The sequence below is a fragment of the Peromyscus eremicus genome, chromosome 3, assembly GCF_949786415.1.
Source record: "Peromyscus eremicus chromosome 3, PerEre_H2_v1, whole genome shotgun sequence".
NCBI lineage: Eukaryota > Metazoa > Chordata > Mammalia > Rodentia > Cricetidae > Peromyscus > Peromyscus eremicus.
The window spans coordinates 138679275-138698487 of record NC_081418.1 but is presented as its reverse complement, the minus strand read 5'-3'; the positions used below and the strand labels follow the sequence as shown (position 1 = coordinate 138698487).

At 40.9% G+C, this 19213-nt stretch overlaps 1 protein-coding gene across 1 annotated transcript in view; it reads left to right on the top strand.

Annotated features, from left to right (window-relative positions):
- LOC131906130 (pregnancy zone protein-like) overlaps positions 1-19213 on the top strand; it is a 45312-nt gene that overhangs the window by 8913 nt on the left and 17186 nt on the right. The window contains exons 8-16 of the mRNA XM_059256922.1: positions 902-1025; positions 3231-3345; positions 3955-4064; positions 7047-7208; positions 8619-8846; positions 9615-9675; positions 13294-13436; positions 17059-17208; positions 18327-18491. Of these exons, the coding sequence (XP_059112905.1) occupies positions 902-1025; positions 3231-3345; positions 3955-4064; positions 7047-7208; positions 8619-8846; positions 9615-9675; positions 13294-13436; positions 17059-17208; positions 18327-18491 (1258 nt within the window). The remainder of the gene's footprint in view (positions 1-901; positions 1026-3230; positions 3346-3954; positions 4065-7046; positions 7209-8618; positions 8847-9614; positions 9676-13293; positions 13437-17058; positions 17209-18326; positions 18492-19213) is intronic.

Sequence of the window (19213 nt, the reverse complement as noted above, 5' to 3'; positions counted from 1 at the left end):
TTTTAATTATTATGTGAGTATGTGGACATGTGCCATGTACATGGACAGGTGCCTAAGAAGGCCAGAGGTATCAGATCCACTGAAGCACTGAAGCTGGAGTTGCACGCAGTTGTTAGCCACCAGACACGGGTGCTGGGAACAGAACTCAGGTCCTCTGGAAGGGCAGGAAGCACTCTTTTTTATGTGTAGGGGGTTTTGCCCACAGGTATGTCAATCCATGTACACGCTTGCCTGATGCATGCAAAAGCCAGAAAGGGGCATCAGATTCCCAGGAACTAGAGCTACAGACAGTTCTGGACTACCAGGTGGATGCTGGAAATCAAACCTGGGTCCTCTAGAAGAGCAACAGGTGCTCTTAACTGCTGAGCATCTCTCCAGTGCACAGGACAGTCTTAATAGTAAAACCTCAACTGAAAGGAGAGAAAAGGCTGGGTGTGGTGGCCTTTAATCCCAGCACTCAGGAGACAGAGGCAGGCAGATCTCTGAGTTTACACCAGCCTGGTCTACACAGTGAGTTCCAACCCATCCAGAGCTACATAATGAGACCCTGTCTCAAAAAAAAACAAAGAAAAGAAAGAAGGAAAGAGGAAGGAGGAAGGAAGGAGGGAGGGAGGGAGGGAAGGAGGGAAAGAATCTTAGAAAAATACTAAATCAGTATCTTTCCACTTAGAGGCATTTTCAAATGGTTCATAGGCTCGTTTGTCTTACAACTATAGGTATACTTCCATCCCCACTTAGATGTCAGGATACAGCCTGCATCACAAGCAGTTCTAGAGTGCAGACACCAGGGACATAACAGGTGCCTTAGGTGAATGCAATGGACCAGTAAATGGGTTGGGTGAAGAGACATCTGTATCACTCACACTCAATGGCATTTGGAATGATCATTTTATTGTTCTAGATACACATACGGAAAGCCCGTTCCCGGTCTGGTGACAATTAGCGTGTGCAGAATGTATTCACGATACCGCTCTAACTGCCATGGCCAAAATTCACAAAGTATCTGTGAAGAATTCAGCAAACAAGTATGTATGAACTACTCTCTAGTTCTTACTTTCTCCTGAGCTACAGTGCTAAATGAAACACGACTAGGGATGCATTTGAAATGTTGGGGTAGGGGGAGAAATGTGAGAATGGCTGATTGTGGTAGGAGCCCAGGTGGAGATGGAGCTCATGAATCTGTGATTGCATGCATTTGGCCAATTCTGTGATTTTTCTTGCCAATAGCAATCAACATGCCAAGTTCTAAAAGAATAAAAAAGTGTTCAAAGCTGGCTTTTGTCACAGAATAGGTCAGGTGTTAAGAACTGCGATAGCGTGAGGATCCAGTAGCATGTCATTTCCAAATGATAAAGGGAAAATAATGAACAGTGAATGAACATCTGGCCCAGAAGGGGAAGACCTAGAAAATAGCAATTAGAGGACCTATTATGTCACAGAGGATGGTTAATGAGAACAATTAAGAAAAACAATTGAGAGTAGAATATGTCGCATTGAAAACATTTGATGTAGCTGAGTGTGGAGGCTCACACCTATAATCCTAATAATTGAGAATCAATGGCAAGAACAGGAATTCAAGGTCAACTTTGGCTATATAATGAGGTCGAAGCCAGTGTGGGCTGAAAGAGTATCTCTCTCAAAAAATACTGGTGGGCCTAGAGAGATGGCTCAGTGGTTAAGAGTACTGGCTGCTCTTGCTGAGGATCTAGGTTCAATTCCCAACACCCACATGTAACTCCCATTCCAGGAGTATCCAACACCCTTTTCTGAAAATGTCCTGATAAAACCCACTACCATATACAATGAATATCAACTAGTATATATAAATATATTATATTAAAAAAAAACACACATCCCATAGTCAATGTTGAGCTACAGGTAGTTATGGAAGCCTCTTAGAAAATGTTATGCCTGAGATGAGTTTTGAGAAGCAAGGACTGTGGACCAAGGGAAGAATGGAGAGTAGAATATTATCATTTGAGGAGCAACACATGCAAAGAGCTATAATTACAAAATATGATGGCACACTTGGAAACTCTAGGACAGTTGATGTAGTAGAAAGAGGATCCATTTTTGGAAGAGAGGGGAGGCAAAGGCTGGCTATAAATAACCCAGAGATTAACAAAGAAACCATTCATCCTTGGAGTTGGGCAAGGATACACATCAAATTATTGTGGAATATTAGTTTAAGATGTGTTACATTCATTTGTGCTGTGGAATATTTGTTTAATGATGCAAAGATATGTTGCATTCTTTTATGTTGCATTTGTTTAACTCTGTAAAGCTGTGTTACTTTGCCTGCCTAAAACACCTAATAAAGAGCTGATGTCCAATAGCCAGGCAGGAGAAAGAAATAGGTGGGGCTGGTGGGCAGAGGGAATAAATAGGAGGAGAAATCTAGGGAAGAGAGGAGGAAGGAGTGAAAAAAGGAGAGGACACCAGGGGCCAACCACACAGCCACCCAGCCACACAGCCACACAGCCACACAGCCACACAGCTACACAGCCACCCAACCACACAGCCACCCAACCACACAGCCACACAGCCACGTAGCCACACAGCCATGCAGCCATGTAGCCACACAGCCACACAGCCACCCAACCACACAGCCACACAGCCACACAGCCACCCAGCCACACAGCCACACAGCCACACAGCCACCCAACCACACAGCTACCCAGCCACACAGCCACACAGCCACACAGCCACCCAGCCACACAGCCACACAGCCACCCAGCCACACAGCCACACAGCCACCCAACCACACAGCCACACAGCCACCCAACCACACAGCCACACAGCCACCCAACCACCCAGCCACACAGCCACACAGCCACACAGCCACCCAACCACACAGCCACACAGCCACCCAACCACACACTCACACAGCCACACAGCCACACAACCAGACATGGAGTAAGAAGAAAAGAAAGATATATAGAATAAAGAAAGGTTAAAAGCCCAGATGCAAAACATAGTTAAAGAGAAGTGGGATAACTTAAGTTAAATTAGAAAAGCTTGCTAGAAACAAGCCAAGCTAAGGCCGGGCATTCATGAGTAAGAATAAGTCTCCCTGTGTTTACTGGGGAGCTGGGTGGTGGGCCCCCAAAGAGTAAAAAAGCCAACTCCGCCAAATAGGTATGTGAATGCTTAAAGTGTTTTTGTAAACTTATAACTGGCATTTTGACGGCAAATCAGAGAACTTGGGAACTCTCTCCCCTTCTCTTCAGGCAGATGATAAAGGATGTTTCAGACAAGTTATAAAAACCAAAGTATTTCAGCCAAGACAGAAGGGCTATGACATGACAATAGAAGTGGAAGCCAAAGTCAAAGAGGAGGGAACAGGTCTGTATGGTTCTTAATAAATTTCAATTAAGTGGGAAAATATCAGACTTCCGTTCCTTTTGGAATACCTTATAGATTCTGCATATTATGAAAATGACAGGTCACTGATCTCATAAATTTAATATATGTGTGTTTGTGTGTATGTGTAGAGCTGTGATCTAATTCCCATAAGGAATGTGGAATGTAAGGGAAAAGTGGATTTGAAGAGTAGTTAATTCTAATGCAGACAGAAGGGGGCTCTTAAGGTCAAATTTGATGCACTTTGTGGAGTATGAGCGACATTTTGAAAGATTAACAATGAGCAGGAAAGCACACCAGCACACTCATTCTCAGAATGGAGGAAATTGAGCCAGACAATGAGGAGCTTACACTTGGTTCTGAAAATCATGGCTAGCTTCAGATATATTTGATAATGGCCTAAATAAACTGATTTTTTTAATAAGGCTAACAGAAGATACAGGATAAATAAAAATGTATTGGATATGATGCCTCATAAAATTATTCAAAGATTACTGTGGCATCCTGTAATAATGGAGGAGAGCTGAGGTAGAGGTAGAAGGTGAGTTTGGGATACACAGAACTGAATTCTCTCTCTCTTTTTTTTTTCAGGAATGGAACTATCTGGTTATGGATCTTGTGAAATAACAAATACCTTAAGCAAACTGACATTTACTAAAGTGGATACATATTACAGGCCTGGACTACCTTTCTTTGGTCAGGTAAAATATTTTCCCCCATAATCACACTTAGGGGCATGAAATATTCCTATGTGCATACATTTGCATGGTGGTGGTGGTGGTACATATAAATGTGTATACATCTTTACATGAGTGCAGGCACACATGTACTATGTGGGTACAGGTGTGCTTGTCTTGTATGTGTAGGGAGGCTCAAGGTTAACATCAGTCTTCCTCAGGCGTTCTCCACCTTATTCATCAAGGCAAGGTCTCTCACTTGAGCTCAAAGCTTGACAATTCTGGCTAGTCTAGCTAGCCAACCTACTTCAGGCCTCTGCTCTCTCAACAGTCCAAGCTCTGGAATCACAGGCAGGCTGTCATGTCACTCAGCATTTATGCTGTGCTGAGAATCTGAATCCTCATGCACGCTTAAGAAGCATTTCATCCACTGAGCCATCTGTCCAACCCCAGGCATAAGACTTCTAAGAAAAAAAAAATTTGATTGCAAAATCAAAATATTGCTGGGTGGTGGTGGTGGTGATGGTGGTGGTGGTGGTGGCGGCGGCGGCGGCGGCGGCGGTGGCGGCGGCGGCAGCGGTGGTCTTTAATCCCAGCACTCGGGAGGCAGAGCCAGGCTGATCTCTGTGAGTTTGAGACCAGCCTGGTCTACAGAGTGAGTTCCAGGAAAGGCGCAAAGCTACACAGAGAAACCCTGTCTCGAAAAACCAGATGTATATATACAACAATTATTTAGAATAAAGAAATTATAGCAAATTTCACATTTCTCATGGATAATGAAATGTTGGAAGACAAAGCAAAAAAAAAATTTGTTTTGGTTTTTCAATACAGGGTTTCTCTGTGTAGTTTTGGTGCCTGTCCTGTAACTCGCTCTGTAGACCAAGCTGGCCTTGAACTCACAGAGATCTGCCTGTCTCTTTCTCCCAAGTGCTGGGATTAAAGGCATGCGCAACCACTGCCCAGCTAACAAAGCAAATTTTTAAACAACTTCCTTTCACAAATCTGTAATACATTTTTTTCTGTGTGGTTTGGCTGTGTTCTCTTTGATTCCCTCTTTATAAAGAAGGCTTTTCTAATGCAGTTTCCCATAGAAATAATTTTCAAAAAGTAGTTGTGTTAGCTTTCCATTACTATAACATGATACCTGAAACCATTAACTTATAAAGGTAAAAAGTTTATTTGGGCCCAGAATCTTGAAAGTCTCAGTCCATTATGAGTTGTGTCTGTGGTGGCACCACCCACTACAGTGGAAGCATAAAGAAAGACAAATTCTCCCGAGAGAGAGAGAGAGAGAGAGAGAGAGAGAGAGAGAGACAGAGAGAGAGAGAGAGAGAGAGCGCCAAGATTCCAGCCTCCTTTGACAACAAACTCCCAATGACCCAAGGATTTCAAACCCAGCCCCTCCTACCTATAACACTACACTGGGGTTCAAGACTTCAGGAGACATTTAACATTCAAAAGATATCAACAATCTTTTGTCTAGATGATAAAATTTTTAATTACTGAAAACTGTTAAAGACTTCTTTTTCAGTGTTAAAGCAATGTTTTGTCACAGCAAGGCTGGTAAACTTTAGGACAGATAACACAATTGTGTAAACTGCTTGTTTCCTTTTACATAATATAGCTAAGATTTTAGGCATTTCTCAAATTTGCCTTCATAGCAAATAATATTTGGACTAAGTTTATAAGCAATTTCCTCATTCATGTTTTGAATTTTATATCTGAATTTGACTTTTACACTTTCTTTATTCATTTTAATATTTCATAGCAAGTTGGAAAAGACATTGATAAGCATGTTGTGGTTTGGCAAGGCCATCACAGGTAGAGAGAAAATCATGAGAAAACTGATTTTCTAGAAATTCAGGATAGGAAGGAGGATGGTGGCCGACCAGCTGGGGGAAGTCAGGGCAAGAACTCAAGGCAGGAACCTGGAGGTAAGAACAGAAGCAGAGGATGTGGAGGAGTGCTGCTCACTGGCTTGCTCCTTATGGTTTGATCCGTTTACTTTTTAAGGCAACCCAGGACCACCTGTCCAGGGGTGGGCCCACTCACAATGGACCAAGCCCTCCCAAATCATCAAAAATGAACCACAGACTTGCCCACAGGCCAATCTGCTGGGAGCCATTTTCTCAGTTCAGGTTCCCTCTCCTAAAAGGACTCTAGCTTGTGTCACACTGACATAAAACTAACCAGCACACAGAGTTGGGGAGATGGCTCAGTGGTCTTCCTGCGGACCTGAGTTCAATTCCCAGCACCCACATAAGGCAGATTACAACTACCTGTAACTCCAGCCCCAGGGGGATCTGACACCTCTGACCTCTGAGAACTTGCATTTATGTGCATATACTCATACACACACACACACATATACACATAATTAAAATAATTAAAAAAATAAATCTAAAAACAAAAAACTAACCAGTACAAACCTTATCTTATTAAAAAAAAAAAAGCTATGTTGGATAGGTTCATTAACTACATATAATCATTCTACTTTACATGAAGTTATCAAGACATAACATCATATTGCACTCTAAAATTGTACATTATTGTTTTTCAATTAAAAATGATAAAATAAGGTGCTGGAGAGATGTCTCAGTGGCTAAGAACACTAACTGCACTTTCAGAGGACCCAGGGTCAATTTCCAGCCCCCATATGGCAACTCACAACTACTTCGAACTAAGGGGATCTGATGTCCTCTTCTGAATTCCGAGGGCACCAGGCACACACATGGCACACAGACATCCATGCAGACCAAACACCCATACACATAAAATAAAATGTAAATAAAATCAATTTAAAAATGAACTATCAGTTTTCAATATCATGAGGAATACTTAAAAGAAACATCACAGTTTAAGACTCAGAAAGTGTCTCATTTGCAGATGCAAAGATCTTAAGTAAAGGACAGGGACAGAGCAAGAGCAAAGACATAAACAGAATGGACTGGAAAGATGGGGTGGTTATCTTGCCTTTGTAACCAGCTATTGCTTTCCTGTTTCTAGCTTCTTCTTGTTGACGAGAAGGATCAGCCAATGCCCAACAAAAACATATCTGTCCGAGTGGATCTAGCTAGGTACCAGTCCACGTTTACTACTGATGAGCATGGCTTGGTCAACATTGTCATTGACACTTCCAACTTCACATCTTCATTCATAGGTTTCTTGGTAAGTGGAAATGGGAATGTGAAGCTGAAAAGGATTAGGTCATGGGACTACACAACTTAAGGATGTGTGAGAGGACCATGAACTCTAGGGACAAAAGAAAATGTGATAGGAACTGAGCAATGTGGGAACTTCAATCATGAAGGCCAGAAAGTTCTGTGTCAGGGACACTTACAGTGTAGTCTGCCTTCAGGAACACTGGAAAGATCATCCTTGTATTGACTTGAAGTTTTTAATATTTTCATAGTTCTATTACCAGTTAGATTGTCCCTGATTCCTTTAGCATAATAGAATTTTTGTTTGTGCTTGAACATTCAAATACTCTTAAGCAATAAAACCATAAGAAGACACAGCAGTAGCCACCTACACAAGACCTCTACACAACTGGGCCTATCAACACTTCATAATAGATGGGAGAGCGGCTCATAAGGCCCCACCCTGCTGGAGGAGCTGATTGTTAAAGGTTTCAGGGGGAGGGGAACCATATTCCTCGGTGAGGTAGCCATTAGTACATTACCCCTACTCAATCAAATAACCCCCAAGTGGGTCACACATAAAAAATTCACAAAACTAGGAGAGAGGCTCGGGAAGAAGAGACTTAGTGGGATGGCTAATGGGATAAGAAAGAATAATATGATGGAGGACTTGATCAAAGAATATATGCATGAAATTATAAAAGAATAAATACGTAAAAGAAAATAATTGCTCTGACATGCAAATAATGAAATAAATCTATACAGAAAAAATTATACATGAGCCTTGCAAGCATAGTGAGCATTTCTTCCTTCCTCCCTCCTTCCCTCCCTTTCTCTCTCCCTCTCTCCCTCCCTTCTTCCTTTCTTTCTTTCTTTTTGGGAGAAGGGGTTTCAAGACAGCCCTGGCTGTTCTGGAACTCACTCTGTAGACCAGGCTGGCCTCGAGCTCACAGAGATCCACCTGCCTCTGCCTCCTGAGTGCTGGGATTAAAGGTGTGTGCCACCATGCCCGGCTCAAGGTGAGCATTTCTTAATCCCAGCACTCAGGAGACAGAAGTAAGAAGACTGTGAGTATTAAAGCCAACCTGAGATACAAAAGCTTAAATAATCTTAGGAGGGAAGTGGGAAAACAGTTATTGAACAGCCTTTTTACAAAAAGATAGCATATAGGTAGGTAGGTAGGTGGATGGATGGATAGATAGATAGATGATAGATAGATAGATAGATAGATAGATAGATAGATAGATAGATAGATGACAGACAGTTAGATTGATTGATTGGTTGATAGAAGATAGATAGATAGATAGATAGATAGATAGATAGATAGATAGATAGATAGATAGATACAGACAGACAGATAGATAGATAGATAGATAGATAGATAGATAGATAGATAGATGGACACTAAATACAAATGTGTAATTTGTTTTTCCTCTAGGCCGTCTATAAGGAAAATAATATGTGTTATGATAACTGGTGGCTTGACGAATTTCACACACAAGCACATCATTCTGCAAATCGTATCTTTTCCCCAAGCAAGAGTTATGTTCATCTTGAACTTGCTTTTGGTACTTTGGCCTGTGGGCAAACTCAAGAGATTCGGACACACTACATCTTGAACAGAGATATCCTGGGGGATGAAAAAGACTTAACCTTTTACTATCTGGTAAGGATGAGAGTCGCTGCATCTCTTCCTAATTGTATAGACTACAAATTTACTAGGTTCCTCTCAGAATAACATCATTGTTAATATTGAAGTTTTTGTTTTTTATATGGGAAGATAAACTGCTTCCTATGAAATTATTTATGCTTTAGTTTGTCATTTGTCCTACTCACCACTGAAATATTGACTCTAACATTTCTTTATTTCTATGAAAAAGTAACAAATTTATAATAGTTATAATTTCCATTTCATCCTTTCATGGTTCTGGGACCTTGGATACTTTACTAGATTTCATCCTCAAAAATGAGTAACAGTTATCTCACCTGAACACTAGAAACAGTAGTCCACATAATTATTATACAAATTGAATTATTCAGATTACTTTATTTCAAAGTCAGGCACACAGAGAATGAGCTTTGTTTATATTAAAATAAGATGCTTTTTGCTTATTTTAAGATAAGAGTACAGAGGATATTCATATTTTACATTTGTCTCCACTGTATACCTCACATACAGTAGGTGCTAAAAATAGATACATATCTACTTTTCACACATTCCTAGGAATAGTAAACACTGAACAAAATAAAACTCAAAATTATATGCTTGTTATTTAAAACATCTATATGTACATATAGGAAATGGTAGGAGCGAAAAATAGTGATAAAAATAACTTCTGAGTTGCAGTAACATGATAATTATATATCATGAGTATGTTGAAGATGGGCAGACAGACCTTCCAATGGTAATGAGTGAGTTTCCTTCTGCCTTTAGATCAAAGCAAGGGGAAGCATCTTCAGCTCAGGAAGCCACGTGTTGTCACTTGAACAAGGAGGTAAGCATCTTCCCCTTTCTTATGTTCTCTCATCTGGCCAAACCCTGAACCACGGGGCAAGCTAGAGCCTCTCTCACATTACAGGAAGTACATGGCAGCTCTCAGTGATCCAGTGAGGAAGCTGTTCTGAACACGTCTACATTTTTAGGTTTTATTCCTGCAATAAAATATATTAATTTGTAACTATTTTCAAAAAGCAAAAAAAAAAATCCAAATGTAAAAAAACAAAATGACCAAGGAAAACTTTTCTTCATGTCTTTGTGCATCAGATCCCTATTGCTGCCCTGACGGGTTACCACAGATGTCCCAGCATATAACACATTTCTGTTCAGAAGTCTCACTGGGCTCAAGTCATTGTGTTGGCAGGACTGCCTTAGATCTGCTAGAGAAGACCCAATGTCCTTGCCTCTCCTACGTGCCTCTACTATGCCTTGATTAGTGGTCCCTGCCTTTGCCTTTAAAGCCAGCAGCGCTCCATCTTCAAATCTCATCTGCTTTAGATAACCTCCCTTTTATAACCATGCTTATAATGACCTTGACTCCATCTGGATAATCCAAACCAATTTCCACATCTCAAGGTCCTGGTTTAGCACCTGCAAAGGCTTTACTGCCACTTAAAATAACATACTCAAAGATTTCCGGAATCCGATATCCAGGGTTAAAATTCTGCTTACCACAATCATTCCAAAATCCACAAATACATCCAACAAGTCAAATTCAATCTCTCCATCAACAAATGCCTCAATCCATTTGCAGCCTTTATGTGAGCCCCCAAATCTCATATATCATACACAGCAAAACAGCAAATCTTCTAAATAAAGCATAAGGTCTTGGATACAATCCATGCCAACAAAAAAAATCATCTATCTGGAGCAGCGTTTTTCAACCTTTGGGTCACAACCCCTTTGGGGGTCACATATCAGCTATCCTGTATGTCAGATATTTACATTATGATTCATAACAGTAGCAAATTACAGTTATGGAGCAGCAATGAAATAATGTTATAATTGGGGGTCACCACAACATGAGGAACTAGATTAAAGGGTCACAGCATCAGGAAAGTTGAGAACTGCCCATCTGCAGAGATATGAAATCCACCCAGACAAACAGCCCCAGATTCCAACACAAACCAGTTCTCTTTGGTTGGTGTCTCTGTCCTCTTAACTTGACTCTTAACTTGCAACCAGCCCTTCTTTTCCACTAAGGACAGCATGTGCCTGCAGCTGGTTTGTGTCCTGTACATAGAGGGATCAATGTTCTCCTTCCGTTTACCCTCTCTGTCCCTTTCATGACAGTGTCTCTTTTAGGATAAATCCTTCAGGAATCATGTCATCCTCCTGTGTGCCACAACAACATTATATATCCTGCTAGACAAAAGGTTTCTCCATAGATTTTTCCTGGATAATTCCAGCTCTCATTCTGGCTTTTACTGCTGAGATGGAATGGGGAATCTGTGAGTCATGCATATAATCTCTTCAAAGGAACTTGGAAGAGCTTTGTGACTGAACATGGCGGCATTTTCACTTTTCTATGACATTAGCAAGAAGCTGCCCGTCATGTGGTTTCTCTCTCTCTAGAGGGTAATTTCCAGAAATCGCTCTGCGTTCTTTAGAAGCTGGATAACATGAGAGTTTCCAGAAACTATTCTTCTTATCAAATCCTGCTTGCTTCATGGTGAACAACCATCTTTCCACTTTCCCACCAAATTTTACTGCACGTAGCAGGAAGAAGCCAGGTTGGGCACCAGTGCTTCTCTCGAAACACTTTTCCTCTTTCAATTCTTTCTTTACATTTGTTTTCCACATAACTTCAGGACACAGTTCCGCTAGAATTTCTGCCATTGTACATCAAGAATCCCCCTCCTCTATAGTCCTCACTGGCAGCCGTCTTTCTAATTCTTTCTTCATTATAGTCATCAGTATTTATTGGTCACACAAAGTAATGGTTTTACAGTGATGTCTCCATGCCTGTGTGGATCATACTTTGGCCTCCATTCTTTTGCCCATGCTCCTCTCCCCTTCACCTTCCTGGACTCTTCTTACAGTTTTGAGTCATTAGTTTTTCCCATATAAGAGAAACAAACTGCACAAAACTAATCTCTTTGTCTGGCTTGTTTTGTTTAACATAATGTCCTCCAGTTCCACCTATTTTCCTGACAATGACATAATTTCATTATTCTTGGTGACTGAATAATACCCCACTCTCTGTATGGGCCACATTTTCTTGCCTGTTCATCTGTTGATGGACGCTTAAGTTGACCCCATATACTGGTGGTAGTGAATAGAGCTACTGTAAGTTTTGATATTTTCCCAGGCGGTGGTGCACGCCTGTAATCCCAGCACTCGGGAGGCAGAGGCAGGTGGATCTCTGTGAGTTCGAGGCCAGCCTGGTCTACAGAGCTAGTCCAGGACAGGCTCCAAAGCTACAGAGAAACCCTGTCTCGAAAAACCAAAAGAAAGAAAAGAAAAGTGTGGATAGTTAGGTGTCTCTTGAATGCTGATTTCATGTCCGTTTGATAAACACTCAAGAGTGGTACAGCTGCTTCATGTGATTGCTCTGTTTTCATTTTGTTGAGGATCCTGCACGCTGTTTACCACTAACTTAAAGGTTCCTTCTCCTCCACATCTTTGCTAGCATTCCGGTTGTTTATGTTTTGTTTTGTTTTGTTTTGTTTGCCATTCTGACTGGAATGAAATGGGATCTCAATGTAAATATGACTTGCATTTCCCTGCCTCCTGAGTAGGCTGTGTCTTCACTTCTGAACTTAGAATGCTTCTACAGTCTTCCACCTCTGAAAGCAGTTGCTCTCTGGTTAATTTGATTTTCCCTCTGCTGGAGTAGTGATTGATGGCTGCCTCCAGCCACCGTCTCGGATCTTCAAACACCCAGCACCGCTTTTAATTTCTGTGTTTTTCCTAACCGTCTGTTTACACCATGTTACATCTTCGCTAAAATGTCTACTGGACCATGGCTCTCGCTCTGCACACTTCCTAGAGGACTTTTAGCATCATGATTCTACCAGTCCAGTAAAGATGCAGCATCCTCCACTCTAAAGCCAGGCTCAGCAAGGGGTCTTCTTAGGTCTATAGCAACTCTTCATTCTCTGCAGTCTCACTACAGTTGGTTATCAGTGTTTGTGACATAAACATAAGGCTGAAGAGATGGAACAGTGGCTAAGAGCACTGGCTGCTCTCTGAAATGGGATCTCAGGTTCAATTCCTAGCACCCACATGGTGGCTCAAAACCATCTGTAACTCCAGTTCCACGGAAATCTGATACCTTCTTCTGGTCTTTGTGGGTACTACACACATATGCTGCACAGACATGCATGAAGGCAAAACACTCATACACATAAAATAAAATATAAAAACCTTTAGAAATAGAGCCATAGACTAAATGGGTTTTCCTGCTTAACTGGGGACAGAATTAAAGCTGGACCTATAAAAATGTCACTTGTCCAGCATGCATTTATCAAGCACCACTCTGTGCAAAGTGGTAAAAGTACAAATCCTTCTAACGTGATCCAAACACGAATTCTTAACTATTCTAAGAACTGTTCTGATATAAAATTGAGACTCCACTCCTAATCCATAATCTTGAATCTTCTTCATTCTCCAGCCAAAGGAACGTTTTCCTTCCCAGTTCAAGTGGAGCCAGGCATGGCTCCCATGGCTCAGCTGCTCATTTATGCGATTTTACCTGATGGGGAAATTGTCGTCGATACTCAGAAACTCCAAATCGAAAACTGCTTTGCCAATAAGGTGGGTGGTTATGTCTAAGCATGATCCTTTCGTTCTATCCTTTATAAGTGTGGGCAATAAATAAGTAATATCTATTTTTGTTTTGAGACAGGGCCTCTTGATGTAGCCCTAGATGTCCAGGAACTTACTAGGTAGATCAGGTTGACCTTGAACTCACAGAGATCCACCTGCCTCTGCCTTCCAAGTGTTGGGATTAAAATGGCTTAATATCTACTTTAAAGCCATCATGGGGGGCTCTTAAACTTCCCCCCAGGAATCTCTCAAGTTAGTGAGAGGAATCACATCTTAACCGTCTAGTGGCACTGCCCAAAGCATGTGGCCACAGGTAGAATTTTTTTGATTTAAGAGACTCAAGTGAATTTCAAAATCTATTCTACAGCAAACTTTAAATATATATATATGCATATATATTGTTGTTTTATTTTATGCTTATGGTGTCTTGCCCAGATGTATGTCTGTGCACCATGTGCGTGCTTGTTACCTCTGAAGGCCAAAAGAGGCCATGGGATCTCCTGGAACTGAAGTTACAGATAGCTGTGAGCTGTCATGTGGGTGCTGGGAGGTAAAGCCAGGTCCTCTGGAAAAGCAGCCAGTGCTCTTGCCTGCTGAGCCATCTCTCCAGGCCCCATCTCAAACTTGTAAATTATTTTGAAATATTTTGTTACCAATTTTCCATTGAAAATGCTGTTTCACCAAGCTGTGTAATACCTTGTTCCACTGACCCTCTGGCACGCCTCCATCCCATTCCCTGCAGAAGAATGTGTGTTTTCACTTAACGTGAATTCCTCAATATAGACAGGAAAGTATACAGGGTTAAAAATATAAAAAAAAAAAACTTGTCAATGAGATCTTTTATTATTTTTAAAAATTACAAAGCTGTAGTGTGAGTCCCACTAAGCTATAAGTAAGTTTTATCCGAGCAGAATTAGCACTGGTTATCTGACCTTTTACTATTCTGGTAGCGTAGTCTTTGAATTATCAACCAGAAGGGCTCTGTCAGCTTCAGCCACTTTTTGTTTTTCAAAACCATAACTAGGAAGATAATGTCTATTTACAGCAAGTAGGCATTTCTGCTGTGGCAACTGTATTCACATTACATACATACATACATATATACACATACATACATACATACATACATACATACATACATACATACATTACATATGCAGTGATCTAAGCAAAAGACAGTGTGGATTGCTATATAAATCTTCACTTCCATCTAAGGAACGCCATTAAAGCTGGGCATTGTGTCAGGAGCACAGTGTAGGTTCTGTTTGGGTCTTCTGTGAATTTCGTATCAAGTGAGCCTCCTGCATCAGCCTCTAGGGTCTTCTGCTGTGAGTTGTGTGCAGTTGCATGAGAAATCTTGGGAGAGCTAAGCTTTGGCTCACCCCACTTTAGCAGTGGGCAACAGTCGCTAGCCAGTGAGTTAGTCTTATCTCTTCACACTCCAGACTTGAAACTGACAGCATATAATTGACAGAAAAAAAAATTACTTTCTACTCAGAATCAAATCTGAAAAATGCCTCTGACTCCGCAAAGCATTGGAAAATCTCTGTGTAACACCACAAAAATTCTTTATAGAAGTTAAAGGCTATTCAAAGTTACAGTCACTTCAGATCAAATGCCTTTTAACGTACCATTGATCAAAGACAAAAGAAAGCATAAACAATCACACAAAGGAAGACTCACACAGCACCCACAAGAACGCTGACTGCCACAAAAATGCCAGAACGGGTCTAGTGGAGTTACCAGTTTAGGCCCCTGACAGGATCGTGAGCAAAGAGAGGCCTTGAGAGAGTGAGAGAGGACCTGGGTTCAAACAAGGATGCGTCTCTTCAAACCAGTGTATTTTTTCAATATTTTATTGGACAGAGAAAAACTTTTCTATTTAAAACATCTTCCCCTTAAGACATTAAATATGTATTAGCTTAAATTGTTTTTCTGGCAGCCAGCCCTGCAAATGTTTGCCTGTAGTGGAGAGATAAGTAAGAGGAAACAACACAGGTCAGGCGTGGTGGACACATGCCTCTGATCCGAGCACTTGGGGGCTTCAGCAGGATCCTTGAGGTACATAGTGAGTTCAAAGCCAACCTGGGATATGTGCAAGATCCTTTCTCAAATTCATTTAAAAATAAGTCAAATGAAAGAGAGAGAAAGAGAGAGAGAGAGAGAAACGGTTTTGAGTCCAGTGCTGGAAACTGCTCAGTCCTTGGAATGAACAGCTACGATATTAGTTTTCTTCTTCCTCTGCTATGGAGTCACATACCTCCACGGGAGATGGTTTTCCATGTGGCTCAGGTGGAATGGCAAATGCCTCAAAGTGGCACATTGAGGTCTTCAGTTCAGATGTGATGATGGCCCTGTGGTCTAATCTGCATTCACGCAAGTCCTTTCTCTCAAAAAACACAAAGCAAAAGTTCTTGTGTGTCACATCATCAGTATTTGGGGCATTTTGCATCACATAATTCCATTATAATAAAGGTATAAGTAATTCTTTTCCTTTGAGACCTCACCCCAAGTTTTTGACTATTAATCTCAGCTAGATGTAACTATTCATTAAGGACAACACTGATTATCATATCTAGTACAGCTTCCTTCAAGATACACGTTAAGTTTCTCTTCTGGTTCTTGTATCAGTAAGCAATTTTGCAGTTTCCTGACATGCCCACTTCTTGGCAAATAATATTTTCAGTTGGTCATAATCTCAAATAACTAACTTGTTCATTTGATATAGACATGAACTTATTTTAATGAACTTAAATTTTCTAAAAAATAAGAAGATACTCCGAAGTCTCCACAAGCGATGTTTTCATAACAGGTTGATTTGGAGATATGCAGATGTTCACCTCATGACAACATGATTTCAAACCACCCCTTTGTTGCAGTGAAATTCACTGGCCCAAGTAATTTCACTGAGCATACTGACATTTGAGTTAGAAAACAAACAGGCTTCTGAGGGAAAAATAACAAAATAAAATAAGATAAAACAAAAACTAACACACTAGAATAAACCAAAACAAAGAAGCAGGAGGAAAGGAAATTTAAGAAATACCTTCATCAATGGAAGAAACCAACAACTCCCCCACCCATTAACAAAATTCTGTACAATTTCCCATTGTTCTGCTCTTCTGTACTAAGCCTTCAGATGCTTTTTAATTTTTATAAACGTGTTAACTTCCCAACATACGTCTTAAAATACATATTGGATATTTAATTTTTGGTGGCCCGGTCAATCCTGAGTGGCCATTAGCCCCGCCCTATTTTAGAATATCACATGACCATGACTGGAGGAAGTTAGGTGTTGGATCTCACACAGATAGGTCAGCCACCAAAGGTTTGTGTCTTCCTTCTCAGGAATGTTTTCAATACCATACTGGATTCTATTTCAGTGGGATCAACATCAACTCTCCACCAGTTACAAAAAGAAAGAAAACCAAGTAAGCCCGAGCCACACTTCCATGCTGAATGGAGAGTTCCTAGAAAAGTCCCTGCTGTAAACCTGCTATAAGATAGAGAAAGAAAGAGGAAGTGAAAAACTCAGCATGGGCTGGAGCAGAGTCAAGACTGTAATGTTCATTTTTTTTAAGAGATTGCTATAATCATACGCTCTTTGCAGGTACATCTGAGTTTCTCACCAGCGCAGAGCCTCCCAGCCTCTGATGCCCACCTGAAGGTCACAGCCACGCCCTTGTCCCTCTGCGCCCTTCGTGCGGTAGACCAGAGCGTGCTGCTACTGAAGCCGGAAGCCGAGCTCTCACCTCAGACAGTGAGTCCCATTGCGGTCTTGGGTGGCACAGAATGCTGACATGATAAGACCAGTTGGTAAACCGTAACCACAAAGGATAAGATCCTCAGAGTGATAAGTGTGATGTAACTCCCTGACAGTCTCTGAGCAAAGTGCTTTACAGAATCATCTCATTTCACCCTGGCATTTCTTAAGTGAGTAATAATTTGGGATAGGTCTTATAACTTCATGTTATGGATAATAAAACACAAGTAGAATGTGTTAATTATGAAAAGAGTATGCTACGATACGTTTTAGAGAAATTAAATTTCTTCCAATCCACTTGCCAACCTATCACAACTCAAGGATTATGTAACATGCCACACCTTTCTGCTTTCCCTAAGATCAAGCACTTACTGATCTTAAAGGTGGACAAAAACAGTTTCTTTTCAAACATGTCTTTAAAACATCTTTGCGTTTTCAAAGAAGCATCCCTGCTTACTGGCTTTGTGGTATCTTTATCAGTTTTACAGTTATCCTCTGTTTCTTGCCTCCGGGTCCAGCACTACTGAGACCAGGATAACTGGTCAGAAGTGATCCGGTTGTCTCTGTGTGCCTATTATCCACCCTCCCTCTGTACCATTAACCGGAAAACTGACAGCCTCCAGCTCTCTTCTTCATATTCTTCTACATCAGATCAGTTTTAATAAATTCACTTCATTTTTTTTTTAGAAAGAGTCTCATATGGCCCAGGCTGACATTGAACTCATAAGACAGCTAAGGATGACCTTGAGTTTTTGATCCTCATACCCCCACCTCCAAAGTGCTGGGATTACAGACCTGCACCAGCATGCCTGGTTTGTGCAGTGCTGGGGAGGAAGTCCAAGGCTTCCTGCCTGTTAGTTACATAAGCATTCTACCAGTTGAGCTATATCTCTGTCCTTTCATCCCTTTAAATACTGTATTTGTGCACAAGAGGATTAAAATCTTTGACGTTCAGTCTCTTTCTATGGTTCTCTGCTTCTCCCCTTATATCATACACATAGCAAGGGTGAATAAAACCACAGTGGTTTAAATTCTATATTGAGCATTATCACATTTAAAATTCTTTAAACAGTAGAACCAGAAACAGTGTCCCTTTGTTCTCCTCCAATGCACAGATCTATAATTTGCTGCCCGTGAAGTCTCCCCAGGGTGTTCAGTACGGTGGCCCAATGTATGGGTACAGTGAAAATTGCATCAAAGCACCCGAAATCACTCACAATGGGATTGTGTACATACCGAAGCAGGACCTGAGCAATGATGATGCCAACAGCGTTTTTGAGGTAATCCCTCCTGAAACTCACCAGAGCTGATTTATTAGTCTGTGTTGAGATGTAAAATCCAGGAGCTTCTAAACACTGCAATCTGATCCTTCCCTCTCTAACAAAATAATAATCAACAGAAAAGAATCACAAAGGCGTGGGTTTATCACTTTGTACACATGCATATCTACCAGGATTTCTCTAGCACTTTAAGTAACAAGTGGTTTACTGTTTCTCTCTCTATCTACATACATTATATATGTATATCTTAGAGATTAATATATGAGTACTTTCTTGGCAGCCACAACAGAAGTCATTTGCACAATTAATTCTTTAGAGTTTCTAAAGTGTCTGTGTGTACATTGTTGGTTGATCATATTCCCCAAGTATTGCCTCACCCTCCCTTTCCACACCCCCTCCTACTTCCTATGAGTCCCCTTTGTCCCTCAGACCATTTTGCTTCTACTTTCATTAACATATGTAGACAGAACTTTGTGTATCTTTATAAAGTCTGGGATCCACAAATGAATGAGAACACAGTCATTAAAAACATGTAATATTTTTCTTTCTGAGACTGGTGTAGCTCACTTAATATGATTATCTCCAGTTGCATATATTTTCCTGAAACTCACATGGCTTCATTGTTCTTTATAGCTGAAAAATTCGTGTGTGTGTGTGTGTGTGTGTGTGTGTGTGTGTGTGTGTGTATGTGTGTGTGTGTGTGTGTGTGTTTCCTTATCCAT